A 16466-nucleotide genomic window follows, 5' to 3' on the forward strand; every position below is an offset into this window, starting at 1 on the left:
CAGCCACTTTTTAGTATACTTCTTACCGAACTTGGTGTCTGCACAGGGCTCCTACACTGTACAGGAGACAAATCTATTGAATAAAAAACCTCAAGTGATGCTTGAGCACTGCTATGAGGACTTCTGGAAGAAGCTGAAGGTAAGGAGTCAGAGATGCTTCCGTTCCCATCTAAAAACAGCTTTCTTCTGAGGGATGAAGAACTGAGGTTTCCAGGAGATTGATCTGCAAATTCATCAGCTCTAAAATAGTCACCTATATTTAATAACAGAATAAAATGTAAAGCTAGCTGTTTTGAAGAGCAATTATACTTCTGTTGCCTGACTTTTTAAAAACCAGCATGTACTATATGTTTGAATTTTTTTCAAAATAGAGAGCAAAATTTAATTGCATATGTGATGTTTTAAATCTTAAATTATTCCTTTTTACTTATTTATTATTATTATTTTTTTAGAAATAGGGTCTCACTGTCACCCAGGCTGGAACGCAGTTGCCTGATCATAGCTCACTGCAGCCTCAAGCTCCTGGCCTCAAGCACACTCCTCCTGCCTCAGCCTCCTGAGTAGCTGGGACAACAGACACGTGCCACCATGCCTAACTATTCCTTATTTTTTGAGTGCTTCATTATTAGTATAGGTAATACCAATAAAATGTTTACAGTGTATGTCTATAGTAAAATTTATTACAATAAAAAGGCTAATTCAGACCATGTTCAATAAAAAGAAATTTCTGGACAGTTTCCCCACTTCTTTAGAAAGAGGGATTGCCACATATTACCATTTACAAAAAGCCAGCCAAACAAAACTTTTAAATTATTAAAGGTTTAAACAGACATAATATTTACCTAATATATTCTCTAAATTAAAATCCACAGGAAGAGACAGCAATGTCTGACAAGCAGCTGGAAGCAAGCAAGCAAATAAATAAATAAATAAATACAAACATAGATAATCAATGAAAGCATATGACATGCCATTTAGCATGTGCTTCCCAGTCAATCATCTCCCCAGGCTATTCCAGCCAAACAGAATTATTCTATTTCCGCATTCTATTACATACCATGCCACCTTCCTATGAGCGGTTTCCCATACTTTTCACCACCGATACAAACGTGTTAACAGAAACAGTTAACTTCTGGCTATGGTTCTGGCACTTGAATTAAGAAGGAAGCCAGCCTATGTCTGGGGGGAGATTTCCCACATCAACAAACTTTCAAAAGAATGCTTTCCAAAATCAGAAATCAATTCACACACTTTGAACAAGAAAACACTACTGCTATTTCTAAAACATGGCTGGATGTATCTATCTGTTCTACTATATTTGTTTCTAAAAGACAGCTCTCATAGAATTATTTAGCTCATTCATAACAAGTAAACAATTTCAGTTCCAGAGGAAAGTGTTACTACATGACCTGGGCTTAAAATCAAATATAGCTTCATATGGAACATATTTCTTTTCAGATTGTGCTCATACTCACCATTGCTTTTCTCAGAATCAATGGTCAGCTTTTTTCCAGTTGGAGAGTCACTATATATGTTAACGCCTATAAAACATTTTAAGGAAAAAAAATCTTACATTTTATATCCTTCATTTACTTTAGTACTTACTTTTTCCAGAGTAAAAAATTAAAGTGAAAACTTTTATTTTACACCTTTTAAAAAAATATTTTTTGGCACGTTTCTGTTAGGTTGATTATTTTTTTAACATGGAAGAAATACAAGGATAAAAGTAAAGGATTATCATAGCAAATAAGGAGACAGCAAATAATGCTTTTTTTTCATTTTTTTAAGTGACATATAATTACTGTATTTATGAGTACAATGTGATGTGTCCATACATGTATGCATTGTGGAAAGAGCAAATCAGGCTAATTTACATATCTATTACCTCACATATTTTTCATTTCTTTGTGGTGAGAACATTTAAAATCCACTCTTTCAGCAATTTTGAAATATACAATTCATTATTATTAACTATAGTCACCTTGCCACGCAATAGATCACCAGAACTTATTCCTCCTAACTGAAACTTCGTACCCTATAACCAACATTTCCCTGACTCCCCCAGCCCCTGGTAACCACTATTCTACTCTACTGTTATGAGTTCAAATTTTTTAGATTCCAAATATAAGTGAGATCACACAATATTTGTCTTTCTGTTCTTGGCTTATTTCGCCTAGCATAATGTCCTCTAGATTCATCCATGTTGTCACAAATGATAGAATTTCTTTCTTTTATAAGGCTGAATAGTATTCCATTGTGCATATACACAACATTTTTAAATCCAATCATCTGTTGATGTACACTTAAATTTTCTTTTTTGTTGTCTTCCTTCCTTCCTTCCTTTCTTCCTTCCTTCCTTCCTTCCTTCCCTCCCTCCCTCCCTCCCTCCCTCCCTTCCTCCAGCCTGTGCTTTCCTATCTTGGCTATTGTGGATAGTACTGCAGTGAATATGGGAATGCAGATATCTCTTCAAAAGACTAATTTCAATTCCTTCGGATAAATACCCAGTAGTGGGACTGATGAATCTTTCTAAGGAAGGCATGGTTGCTCCTTGATGTGAACCTTAAAAGGTTAGGGGTATATTTTACTCGTCTTCAAATAGATCCTCGTCACTTAAAGTTTTCCCAAAATGGGTTTAGATAAACTGTCTGGATTAAAATGCCTGAAATCTGATTAATAAAACCATGCTCAGTTTCTTTCACAACAGGAGTCAAAAATATGGTGCAAATTTTTTTTTAAAACCTTAAGTTTTGGCCGGGTGCGGTGGCTCACGCCTGTGATCCTAGCACTCTGGGAGGCCGAGGCGGGCGGATTGTTTGAGCTCAGGAGTTTGAGACCAGCCTGAGCAAGAGGGAGACCCCGTCTCTACTAAAAATAGAAAAGAAATTATATGGACAGCTAAAAAAAAAAAAATATATATATATATACATATATATATAGAAAAAATTAGCCGGGCATGGTGGTACATGCCTGTGGTCCCAGCTACTTGGGAGGCTGAGGCAGGAGGATTGCTCAAGCCCAGGAGTTTGAGGTTGCTGTGAGCTAGGCTGACGCCATGGCACTCTAGCCTGGGCAATAGAGTGAGACTCTGTCTCAAAAAAAAACCTTAAGTTTTATAACCTGAAAAATCACCAGATTAAAAAAAATCTAAAACAATGATGAAAATGACCAATATAAGCAAAATAAAGGGGAAAAGGCAAGGAGACAAAACAAAACAAAAAAACCCAAACCAGAAGCTTAAAATAAAATGACAGAATAGGCTCTAGTAAAGTGACAATCCGAAATTAAAAAATGAGTGAGTGGGTGGGTGGGTCAGAGAATGAATTAAAGTCCCCCAGTTAAATACTATCAGAATGAGTAGAACAATAAAACAAAAAAATAAAATTCTGGATTCAGATGCCTTCTTCCCTGTAGGCATGGTGACCTATTATATAAGGTAAATGTAATCAGTGCTTTCTCTGCCTAAAATCCTGTAGTAGCCATTAGGATGAGGTCCAAACACCTCAATGCCTTGCGAAGCCCCTCAAAACCTTGTCTATTTCTCTAGCATGGTTGCCATCCAACTAAACACTATTTAGTTGAGTACATTAAAAAAATAAAAAAGGTTTTTCTCTCACTTGTAGGTATTATCTCATGCTCTTTCCTTTCTGCCTTCTCCCCCCATTCCCTGAGTCTGGCTAACTCAAATCTCAGCTTAAACTGCATCTTCTACCAGCATGGCTCCCCTGCCCTCCTCAGACCAGACACCTTCAGCAACATTATCACAACACTTTTCAACCCTACTACAAGTGCTTTCTTGTTTCCTCTGGAAAGACTTCTTAAACAGGTTTAAGACCACAATCAAATGAAGGAAAAATTGATGGACTTGATTACATCAAAATAGGAATTTCTATGCGACCAAGGACATCAAGAACAAACATAACATACATATGACAGAATGAGGGATGACATTTGAAATGTTTAAAACCAATATTACTATAATTTGTAAAGTATCTTAGAAAAAAAAAGGACAGCATCTCCAATAGGAATATGACCAATGAATCACAAATAGGCATTTTCCAGGAGAGGAAATTAAAAAGGCCATTAGTATATGAAGAAGACCAAACAAAAATTAAAATGATCATTTGCTGGATAATGCCAAGCATTGGCAGGGATGCTGGGACATAGGAACCCTAGGCACTGTTGGTGGCTCTGCAAACTGTACAGACATTCTGGAGAGCAGCATTCTAGCACTGTGTAGTCAAATTAGGTAAACATATATCCTATAATTCAGAAATCCTCTGCGTACATATACATTCCAAATGAATGAATTCTCATATAAGTCCATTAAAAAAAACACATGAAGATATGCATTGAAGCACCTTGCTGCATAAATATTTTTAACAGTAAAAGCTAACAGCACAAGCTAACATGTATAAGCAAAACCACTTTCCCCCATTCATCATTTTCTTTGTTAATCTTTAACAAAACACTTACCATGTACTAGGTAACATGATCTTAGAGGTGCTTCAACAACCATCATTTTATAGATAAGGAAACTGTGGCACAGGGAAGCTAAGTAACTCGGCTACAGTCACCCAGTGAGTGAGCTTTACTGGGTACACTTCAAACCCAGACAAAATTACTCTACAGTAAGGGTCAGCAAACTATGGCCCGTGGCACAAATCTGACCTGTCTCCTATTTTTGTAAATAAAGCTTTACTGGAACACACCTACAATCACTCATTTACATATCGTCAGTGGCTGTTTTCGTGCTACAGGAGTAGAGTTGAGCAGTTATGACAAAGACTATGTGGTCTGCAAAGCCTTAAATATTTAATTTTGGGTTCTTTACAGATAAAGAACGTTAGCCTTAAAGCAGTGTTGTCCCATAGAACTTTTTCTGTGATGATGGAAATGTTCTATATCTACACTATCCAATATGGTCACCAATAGCCACATGTGGTTATTAAGCACTTGAAATGTGAATAGTGTGAATCGGAAACTCAATTTTTAATTTTAATTTTTAAATTTAAATAGTCACACATGGCCAGTGGCTACCATATGTCAAGAAGTGTGAAGAATCTAAGATTTTACCCTACTTGCCAGTTCACAAGTAAACATGTCAAAGTTTCATGGATGCTGGCTGAAGACACGAGGCTTCTGGGAAAAGACAAAGGATTTCATTATTCTCAGCGTAGCAGGCAGCATGAATTTAATGTTCATATCAACTCCCTTTGTCCCCAAGTGCCAAGGAGGTGACATGGAACAGCCTGATGCAGTGAATTCTTATAATTTGTAATATAAGCCAGATTTTCCCATACCAAAAGCAGAGCTCAGTAATCCTTGACAGAGTTTCCAGCTCTACACCTTAATGGTCAATCTAGATGTCTGACTTATACAACTTCCTCCTGGTGACCACCTCCCTATGGGACAGCTACATAGAGCTACCTGACTGGTCCTGCTGACTTGCACACCCCACAAGGACTGTGCAGATATGCCACAGTGACCACCTGACAGTCACTGCATGACCTCCTGGAACTCCTGCCTGCTTGCTTTAAACCCACCAGCTCCCCAAAGGAAACCTGTCTGGATAATGCTCTGGACCCACAGGTCCCTTCTCTCTCTCCCTGACCTACACGTATGTGGCCTCCAGGCATGCTCTGTACCCCCCAGGACTTGTAAGTAGTAAAATCTTCATTTCCATCTTCTGTCTCCCCTAATCATTGGAGGAGTGCTATCTTAAAGATCCAAAATTAAAATACCCAGGTGAATGCTATATACAGACTGGGTTTTCATCACAGCTCAGGGACCCCAAGCTTAGGAAATCTCATTCTTTTATGATAGACTGCAAGCAAATCTGCTCCAGAGGGAGCCATCATCTTTATTATACTGGAGAGCAAAACAAACTCACCCTCTTCTCTGGTGGGACACACTATCTCTATCTTCCAAGGATGTGCATGGTACAAACATCCTTGAAAAGATAGTTTGGAAGAAAACCTGTTCATGCCACTCCTTGAAAGATGTACAGAAATGTGAGACCTATAGAGAATTGTCTCCCAGTACCATATTACATAACACAGTTCTGGAGCCCATCTGTTAACCACTGTGCTGCCATCATGGGCTTGATTTTCTAAGAGTCTACAGTATTTTTGGCATCTTCCTGATCCTACATCACTTTAACTAAAACAGGACACTTGGAACACCTAATGATGTTATAAAAAGGATCACAGAAGAAGGTTTATTCATCTGTTAAAAAATCCAACATTAAAGAATTTTGGGCTCCACTTGACCAGCCTTAAAAAAAAAAAAAGAACAAAAGAATTTGGGGGAAAAAAACTAGCACTAGTGTCTACGAAAATGTCACCTTGGACACAGAATTTTAAAGCTGGGAGGGGTAGTAATAGAAAATTCTCTATTTCAATCCTTTTTTTTCACAAACAAAAAACTGACGTTCAGGCCGGGCGCGGTGGCTCACGCCTGTAATCCTAGCACTCTGGGAGGCTGAGGCAGGAGGATCGCTGGAGGTCAGGAGTTGGAGACCAGCCTGAGCAACAGCGAGACCCCGTCTCTACTAAAAATAGAAAGAAATTACCTGGCCAACTAAAAATATATATAGAAAAAATTAGCCGGGCATGGTGGTGCATGCCTGCAGTCCCAGCTACTCGGGAGGCTGAGGCAGTAGGATCACTTAAGCCCAGGAGTTTGAGGTTGCTGCGAGCTAGGCTGACACCACGGCACTCTAGCGTGGGCAATAGAGCGAGACTATGTCTCAAAAAACAAACAAACAAACAAAAACAAAAACTGACGTTCAAAGAGATTGACTACTTTGATCCAGGTCATCCTTCTGGTTTATAGTAGCAGGAGGTTTACAATCCAGATCTCCATCCACTATCACAAGTTACCAACAGTTTGTAATAGCTAAGAATACAGAATCTGACTGGAGAATGCCTAATTCTGAATCCAAGTTCTACCACTTTTATCATCTCTGTAACCCTGGAAAAGTGCTCTAATCTTTCTAAAAGTAGGTTTTCTCACTTATAAAATGGGGCCAACAACTGCACCTATCTCATACAAGTTGTAAGGAATTACTGAAAGCACTTAGCACTGTCCTGGCACAGAGAATGTACTCAAATCCATTTTACTCATTATTGTTGTGTTTTTGATGAAGAATGGAACAAATAGTCCCTGTATACTAAGAACATAATTAAGGTATGCTACACAGAAAGTGGGTAAGTCCACTGCAATGAGGGATACATACATACAAGTGATATCTGAACACTGTCTCACAAACCAAAGGGCAGTGAGAGCAAATATAAGACAACCACTGCCTGGAGGTAGAAAGATATTTGAAAGATTACTGGCTTGCCCTTTAATTTCCTTATTAATTTTGCAGATGATCAGCTGTAATATACTGTCCCAGAGGTCACACAAGTCTCCATCCTTCCTCTACCTTTATAAGAAATCAGCAAATTAGCAAAAAACAAAGCAATTTAAGGATTTTATTTAAAATATTAACCTTCAAAAGCATTGCTAAAGTCATTAACAACTCAGCTCTATATTCAATACCAACCATTTCTTCATCTATGGATCTTCTATAATAACCATTATAACTGATATTAACAGTGGTCATAAGGAAAAAATTAAATTCAGAACAGAACAGCCAAAAAAAAAAATATTCCATATATTTTAGTCAAATTTTGAATCCTAACCCTAATAGGAACTAAGTCCTCCATTGTCCTGAAATTTAATTTAAAGCAAGCTCCTTACCAAAACAGATAAACTGACACTTGACTGTATGTTCCTTTATATTCACTGATTTTTATTCATATGATTTTTAGTACACTCACATTTACTGGAATGATACTCTGAAAGCTGTTTCCCTTCATGATCAGTCCAAGGAGAGGGTACGATGACATCTTTAGTGAAAAACTAGGAAAATTAAAGTCATACAATTAGGCATAACTTCCCCCAAAATGTGAGAAGGTACCTGTGTTACTTTCATACAACCAATAATCATGTGACATACCACTGACTTTTACATTTAAAAATTGTAGCACTTAAAAGCACAAATGACCAAAAGTGAAATGGAAGAAATTTAAAGTATTTATAAAGAGAAATCTTAATACTTCACATCAACAACTTCAATTTGAAACTTGCAAATTAAGCGAAGGGCATTAATCATAGACAAAATACTTTAAATTTCTCCCCCATTTTGGGGGAACTTGTAACAAAAGGGAGGATGAAGAGGAAAGGAACGGAGACAGATGTGTGTCAAGTTAGCCAGTATGAATGGTGTGCTGGAGCTGGCTGGCTTCTACTGGCTTTTGATTCTTAATTCAGGAATTTTCTGCATCAGTTGTTAAAGCCAATTTTAAAAATAATGAAAATTTACAATTAAACAAATAATATTAAAAATAAAGGTAATAAATATTCAAAACATCATTTGCTAATGACTACATTTACCAATATCTATGCTCTGGAGGTTAATTATGTCTTTTTATCTGTGTGGTGGAATTCTCACATATAATGATGGGCCACTGTACTTCTTTTCCCACTCAGCGATGTCACATCAGTGCTTGAAATTGGACATGGTTGGAGTATTTACTCTATGGGTAGCAGCAATCACTAAAAAGAATACAGTTTCTATGACCAAAGGGCCAGCTGCTAAACATTTACCAGCACACCACTGGGCAGCATATTCAAATGCAGATAGGGCACTTGGATATCATTCTTTCCTCTTTCATTCCTAATACAGTATTCTTTTCCTTCTCTATGTTTTGGGGTAACTGAAAACATCTTTTTTATATTTGCCTACACATATGACAGAACTAATTTCCTTTAACTAAACTACACCTATGAATTTATGAGGAAAACATGAAAAAAAAGAAGAGGGGTCAGGTTATGATATAGACAATTCCCAGGAAAAAAAGAAATGGAAAGGACCCATAAACTTAGGAAGTGATACGTAAGTTCACTTAAAGGTAAAGAAATACAATACCAAATGACAGGATGCTATTTTAAAGTAATAACAGTAGCATGAATTAAGAAGTTTAATAATAATTATTGGAGATGTGAAAAAACAGGCAGTATAATAATGTAATATAATAATGTACACGAGTGTAAATTGGTATATCCTTTTAGGAAGGGTAATGTGGTAAAATCTACCAAAGCTAAAAATTCACAAAGCTTCTGGCTTAGACGGTCCATTTCAAGAACACAGATATAAGTACAAATCACTGCAGCACTACAGCATTATTTGTGACAGAAAAATAATGAACACAACTTAAACATCTGTCAATAGGGGCAGGGTTACTATGCTGTTACTAAAAGATAAAAATCTGTATATGCAGATTATAAAAAATATCTAAGAAAAATTATTAAAAACAAGATGCAAAATAGTACAAAAATGATGATCCTATTTGTCTACAATATTTAAAGGATATATGCTATTATATACATAAAATTAATTTGAAGTATACATAAGAATTATTATAGTAGTTACCTTTAAGAAGTGGGAGGGTGGAAAAGGAGGCTTTTCATTTTCATTTTATATTTTTTCTTTGCACTTGAATTTTCTTTACCATGTGCATGTATTTATTGTATTTTCAAAAATATATGTTTAAAAAATTTAATTTGTTTCTGACACATTAGCCCTAATCTTCACTCTGACTTCATTTTCTTAAGCATTGCCTGCTGAATTCCCCTTTCAAGTTGAGAATTCTAAAAAGAGGGAGTATTACCCAAAGTGTTGGGAATTTACAAAGAGTCTGAGAATATTCAGCTGGGGAAGCACCATGTGATTGGATCAGAATGAAAATTGTGAAGTTACTAGATAAAGAAGTAGGTAATATGTGGCAGGAATAAACATATGAAACTGCATTCTAAAAAACAGGTTGAGGGAAAAATACACTAAAAAAAAAAAGTATAGGAGAAGCCCAGGCACCACCTGATCTTTGAACATGCCAGAGTAGAAAACTTTCGGGGTTCAGAGAGCCAAGTATAGCAAAGGAATGGAGGTAGCTTGACGGGGATATGGAGGGGGCAAGGGAAAAATCAGAAATGCTGCCATGAGATAAAGACTTTCTGAAGAAAGAAATAGACAGATATCCCTTACTTGCACTCTAAGAAAAAGAGTTCAGCAAACAAAAAAGCAAAAAGCAAAAAACTTAGTTTATTTTTTAAAAAACTCTACATTTATAATATACACATTCTGCTTTTAGTAGTAAAACATTTTATTTCATGAAATATATTCTACGTCTTAAAAATCCAAAGTGTTGACATCAAAAGATAAAACCATTACCAATGCCAATCTAGATTGTAAAGGCCCCAAAATATTCAACTTCCTCTACATAAACTCCAACTGGAAACAGAAGTTTGTGCTAATCAATATTCTGAAGGCACAAGGAAGAAAAGTTGTGCTAGGCCTTGACAATGAAAAGATGAATGAAGCACAATATTGGCCAAAAAAGAATTCAGTCTAGGGGAGAGAAACATTAAAGTGATCATTGTAACAGTATATAAGTACTATGAGAAGTAGTGAATAGCTGAAAATCATTGGTCTTAGGAAAGCACAGAAAGGTGCTTATATAGCTGGGGCACGGGAGGAGCTGGTGGGGAGTGAGACAGTGAAAGATTTGCAGAAAGTCTTCCTAAGAGAGGCCACACGCATGCAGAATTGATCCTTAACTGGCTTAATGATCAGTAACAGTTTTAAGTTACCTCTTCAATGGCTTTTTGTCTTTTGTCTTCCACATCTTTATCTATTCTATACAGAGATAAAGAAGAAAAATAACCATGCCATTACTTAAGCTTATTGAACATTGAAAATAATAACCTTTCCAAGAAATAATTTCCCTCTGTTGAAAACTGACAAATGTTAAGTTCACTTTATAATAAAAACTGGTATCTTACAACATTTAGCAAATGGTAGTATTCTGAAATTCAACATTTAGCTATTAGGCTTACCTCCCTATTTTCCATTCAAAGCTTGAATGGAATAGTATTTTCTCTTACAAGACTTACATTGATATAATTTTTAAATTGCTTTAACAACATAAAGTAATCTGAATAAACTTTGTCCTTTGAACAACACAAATTAAGAAGTATTTCATTCGACAGACATCTAAAAATTGCCCAAATTCTTACTCTTCGATTACAGCAAGTTTATCATAGCAATAATTTTAGAATCAACTTACTCTAAAATCGAAGAAAAGAAACTATCATCCTTATGGTTCTGAATAAACAGGCAAGAATATTAATTTTGAAATAAAACCTCAACAATGCAAAATTTTCTCCAAATGAATTATTTTTTTTTTTTCACTTTGGTACAATATGCCATTACAGCAACACAAATTTCTCACCTATAAGATTTAATATAAAATGTCAAGTCTCAAGGACAAGGCATGTACTTGCCAACAACTCAGCAGTTAGCCTTATAAGACCACTTCCTTATCCCATTCTAGGAGAGAATGCTTGTTTTCCATCAATAAATTGGTAAGACACTTTTTAACAACAATTTAAAATGATTTTCTCTCAGAAATTTTTCATGTATATATTTGTTCATGACTTAACAAAGTTTACATGAGAATGTACACATTTCAGAAATTTAAATCAAGTGGATTTTTCTTTTCTTTTTTTTTTTTTTTGAGACAGAGTCTCGCTCTGTTGCCCGGGCTAGAGTGCCATGGCATCAGCCTAGCTCACAGCAACCTCAAACTCCTGGGCTCAAGCCATCCTCCTGCCTCAGCCTCCTGAGTAGCTGGGACTACAGGCATGCGCCACCATGCCCAGCTCATTTTTTCTACATATATTTTTAGTTGGCCAGATAATTTCTTTCTATTTTTAGCAGAGACAGGGTCTCACTCTTGCCCAGGCTGGTCTCGAACTCCTGAGTTCAAACAATCCACCCTCCTCGGCCTCCCAGAGTGCTAGGATTACAGGCGTGAGCCACCATGCCCGGCCAAGTGGATTTTTCAAGTGGGGGAATTATAAGAAAATAAACTACAGTGATAACCCAAATATCCCAGCTTGAACAACAGCCATTTTGAGTTCTTTTGAGTTCTCTTCATCTTATTACAGTCATGACCAGGTCAAAATAACAGAGCACAATACTCTTAGCATCTGAACTAAGTTCTAAACTTGCCATTACCATATTTAGAAACCTTTTGCTACTTCATCAGAGGGACTTTAAGAACCAGAAATATTCAGTTGATTGCTGGAAACAGTAAAAATCAAATATAGTAGAGCCAGATTATAAAGGTTCTGAGAGGTCATACAAAGCAGAGGATGCTGACCAGCAACCCATTGAAGACAGGTATTATGCATACAAGTAATAGGTGAGCCATGAATGTAGATCCTTTAGGGGGTGGGGAAGCAGAGAAGACCTTTAGAACTGGTCACCTCCTGTGTGGACGAGACTCACTTGTTTACACCACTATCCCTTACAGTGATCATTTTCTGTGTGGGCAGTGGCATGAAAAGGATAAGAAAAACTGAAATAGAGAGCTCTGATTAGGTAAAAAGAGATATTGGAAGCCATTGCTTATTTCTAAGGATGGAATCAACATGCTCTCTTAAGAATATGCTCACTATCCTTGGTAGAAGCCTTAACCATTTGTTGAATTACATTAGTAAATTAAATTAAAATTAGGACATTTTCCCATTCTTTCCCCATCTTCACAAATCTATTTACTGAAATATAGCAAGATTCTCTTTATAAACCTACACAGACAATACATAATTTATCAATCAGTATAGAAATGTTGTGCTGCAACTTTGGTCTAATTATATTGTTGACTCTTGAGAGCAAGAATAATATCCTGCCCTTCTCTTCAGTGTTTCTCACAGTGCCTCACTGTACTCAATAAATATCTTTCTACCAATAAGATATAGCAATTGTCCATGATTCAATATATTGATGAGGCAAAATAATTTAAACATACATTTTGTGTGAAACAAAAAAATTAGTCATTAACTGTGATTCATTTGCTTTTTGATATTCTTTTCATCTTCTCTTTCAAAGGTATTATTTAAATTTAAGTTAAAATGTTTTTGTGCTTTGCACTCATTTTCTTCCTACAACACTTTGCATGGACATTCATTAACTATGAGTGAATGGTCATCAAATTACCAAGCAAAGAGAGGATGCAGGAGAAAAGCCAGGTAAGTATTTGCAAGAACATCTCAACATGTGTGCATTTTTATGTGACTGAATTCTAAAGTCAAAGGGAAAAGAGTTATCCTTTGTTTTGGATTGATAAGACATCTACCTTAGGACAAAAAATTAAAAGCTGGTCATATAATGATTTGAGTTTTTTCAAATATAAAAAAACAGACTATAAAACCAATATAAATGAAAGACTCCCTAAAACTATAAAAGAATATTACCTGATAATTCGTGATTAAAAACTAAATCTGTTCCCCCAAAGAAGTGCATGTTCTCACTACATTAGGCATCATTAATCACACATCTGAGGCACATTAGTGCCTTGAAACCTACACAACACATTGACAAATAAGTTAAGACTGCACTGGGTATTATGCAGAATCCTAGAAATTACAATTCAGACACGACAAGTGAACTATGTCAAAGTTGGCTGATACCTAAAAAAAATCTCTCTGTTGCAAATGGACACCTTTCAATTCAATGTGTCTTTAACTTATTAAAGGGATTTTAGGCTTCCCCAAACATAGATAGCAACTAACCAGCATTTTGCTTTACCCCAAACTACTAAAAAAGAAAACAAAGTCAATGACAGAAGCCACAACCATGCAAAAAGGTACAAATTTCAAAATGCCCTTCCTTCTACCAAATGCTGAGGAGGCAGACCTGTCCCACAAATAACAAGGGAGAAGACTGTATAAAAGAAAGGGGTTTCTATACAGATTTCGAACTCTTAGCAAGAAAATCTTTTGGGATGTATTTCTTTGAACTCATTCATTTAGATGGGAAAAATCTGCATCAAAAGTTTTTCTCCCTGATATCTTTACATTATAAAAATATTCAACATTTAGAATTTCCTGTGTTTCTTCACTTGAGAGTGTTATTACACTTAGGTGCAAGAAAGGAAAACTTACCGAGAATGACTTAAGTACAAAGCTTGACGATGAATATCTTCTGGATCTATTTCTACAGGATTTATTACAGCTAGCTGATCGATAGACCATCTAAATTTCCCTGGAGTCTTAACAAAAGAAAGCAAGTTTATAAGTAAAAGCAAACTAAAATAGTTCATTAAAATGCTAACCATTGTCACCTTCAAAAATAATGTAAATGGTTATAATATTTTAAAGCTTATATTTTAAAATTTGATTTTACCACTAAATTAAGTGGCATATGGTGATCCAATCACACCGAATCAACTGACTTGACTGTATGTATCTCTTTTAAAAAATCTTCCACCTGGGTAATTTAAAAAAAAAACAAAACACTAATACTAAAAAAAATCACAACAGAGTAATAAAGGTATAAAACTTCCACAATTGATACTTATCAATACTACACCCACGTAAAACTCTCTCAGAGTTATCAAAAGGTCTTTACTTTCACTAAGAATAAACTGAAATTAAACAAAGTCCTAACTACAGAAGTGGCTGCAAAAGCTATAAAATAGTTGATCCTTAAAATAAATATGAACTATTCATATTTATTCAACTATCCAAATGAACCAAAAGCTTATCCAAATCCTAGTCTGTAACTAGCAGTATATTCTAGACAAGTTCAGGCCTAAAAACTCAAGATGTCAAACATTCTAACTATGAGGATTAAGTTGTAGTCAATCCATTGTTTAATTTTAATAAGACTAAAAGACAACTAAATGTTTATATGATTCATTTAAAAATCATAAGGTCAGATTAATGATCAATATAAACTGTAACACTGCTCAACTTTCCTTTAATGCATACCTGGTTCACTGTCCAAGTTGAGATAAAAGGGTAGCAGAAACAGCCACCGAGTTTGCAGTTTTTCTAGGTAATGTGAAACATCAGACATCAAAAGAACTTCTCCAGTATAGCAAGTAACAGTAAAAATAAGCTAAAGTGATAAAGCCTTCCCTAATCTCTAAAGAGTACTTTCTCTTTATGTCACCATTGTGCTACTAATCATAGCACATATCACATTGTTTTGAAATTGCTCATTTAGGTGTATCTATCTCTTTAAAGTAGGGGTTGCCTGCAAACTAAGAATGGTTTTGACATTTTTAAATGGTTGAAAAAACCCCCCAAAATATTAATATTTCTTGACACCTGAAAATTACATGAAATCCAAATTTCAGTGTCCATAAATAAAGCTTTACTGGACCATAGCCACCTTTATTTGTTTACACATTGCCTATGGCTGCTTTTATGATATGAGGCAGAAGTGAGTAGTTGTGACAGCCATCAAATGATCAGAATAGCCTAAATATTTATTGTCTGGCCCCTGACAGAAAAACTTTGCTGACCCTTACATTAGAGTATAACCTCCTTGAGGATTTGTGCCTAATGATCCTAACTTGTTCTCAGTGTAACCCCGGTGCTTAGCATTGTATCTAATATATAGTAACACTCAATGTTTGCTAAAAATGAGAATAGATAATTAGATAATACAGCTTCTTTTATAACATATTAGTAGATATATCATCAACCATAGTATCCAGCTCCTACAACTGCAGGAAGTTAACATATGTTATCTATTGAATTAAAAAAAAAAAAAAACTAAAAAAAAAAATCTTCTCACTTATTAGTCCAACCATGAGATTATCATGAACACTATAATTAAAAAAGCACATTGCAACTATATATCCTCCATGATGTATTTCCCCTTTACCTTGTAAAAAAAAATGTTCACATTTAAAATTATTTGTAATTATGTACATTTACAATTAGTGGTAAACACCAGTCAAGAATAACTTACTGGTAATTTTGTTGATTTAAAAACAGAAGGGCTGGCAAGAGTTTGTTCATGAAGATTAGAATAATCACTAGGACTTTCAAAAGGATTTAAAACAGGGATCCTTCCTGGAGTTTCCGGTGTTATTTGCATTTTTGATTCTTTGACATCTCCCATAGCCCAGAGAGAAGGCTAAAAAGAAATCAGAAATATGCATTTTAAAACCACAAAGTTCTACAGATATTAATTTTGACAAAATATATTCAACAAACACGTTTCACAAAAAGAACTCAAAACCTAAGGCTCTTGGGGGCTATTTTATAGTGTACACAAGAAGTATCACATATACATTTCTCAAACGATCCTCGAAATACCCTTGAAAGCTACAGAGGTATTTGTGATATAATTTTGCAGAAGAATTAACAAGTTCAGAGAAGTTAAGTGGCTTATAAGTTAACAGTCAACCAAATATGAATGAGTTCAGACTTGCCTTTGAGACTACTAAATCCCTTTTCAATTAAAGGACTTACATCTATAGTTTTTTATTCATTATCTCAAATCTCTAAACACTATGAACATCCTTCGGATACCCCAGCAATTCCCTAACAAACAT

General features: G+C 35.4%; 1 protein-coding gene across 4 annotated transcripts in view; it reads right to left on the minus strand.

The window, feature by feature from the left end:
• Window positions 1-16466, minus strand: part of BORA (BORA aurora kinase A activator) — a 29512-nt gene that overhangs the window by 12345 nt on the left and 701 nt on the right. For 2 of the 4 annotated variants that reach the window (XM_045567314.1, XM_045567315.1), the window contains exons 2-8: window positions 15878-16045; window positions 14059-14165; window positions 10702-10747; window positions 7830-7911; window positions 1476-1541; window positions 843-899; window positions 27-253 (exon numbers count right to left, since the gene is read on the minus strand). In XM_045567314.1, the coding sequence (XP_045423270.1) occupies window positions 27-253; window positions 843-899; window positions 1476-1541; window positions 7830-7911; window positions 10702-10747; window positions 14059-14165; window positions 15878-16030 (738 nt within the window). In that variant the 5' untranslated portion in view covers window positions 16031-16045. Of the gene's footprint in view, window positions 1-26; window positions 254-842; window positions 900-1475; window positions 1542-7829; window positions 7912-10701; window positions 10748-14058; window positions 14166-15877; window positions 16046-16466 lie in introns of those variants that run through there. The other 2 variants (XM_045567316.1, XM_045567318.1) reach the window with 2 other exon arrangements.

This window comes from Lemur catta, chromosome 13, assembly GCF_020740605.2.
Source record: "Lemur catta isolate mLemCat1 chromosome 13, mLemCat1.pri, whole genome shotgun sequence".
NCBI lineage: Eukaryota > Metazoa > Chordata > Mammalia > Primates > Lemuridae > Lemur > Lemur catta.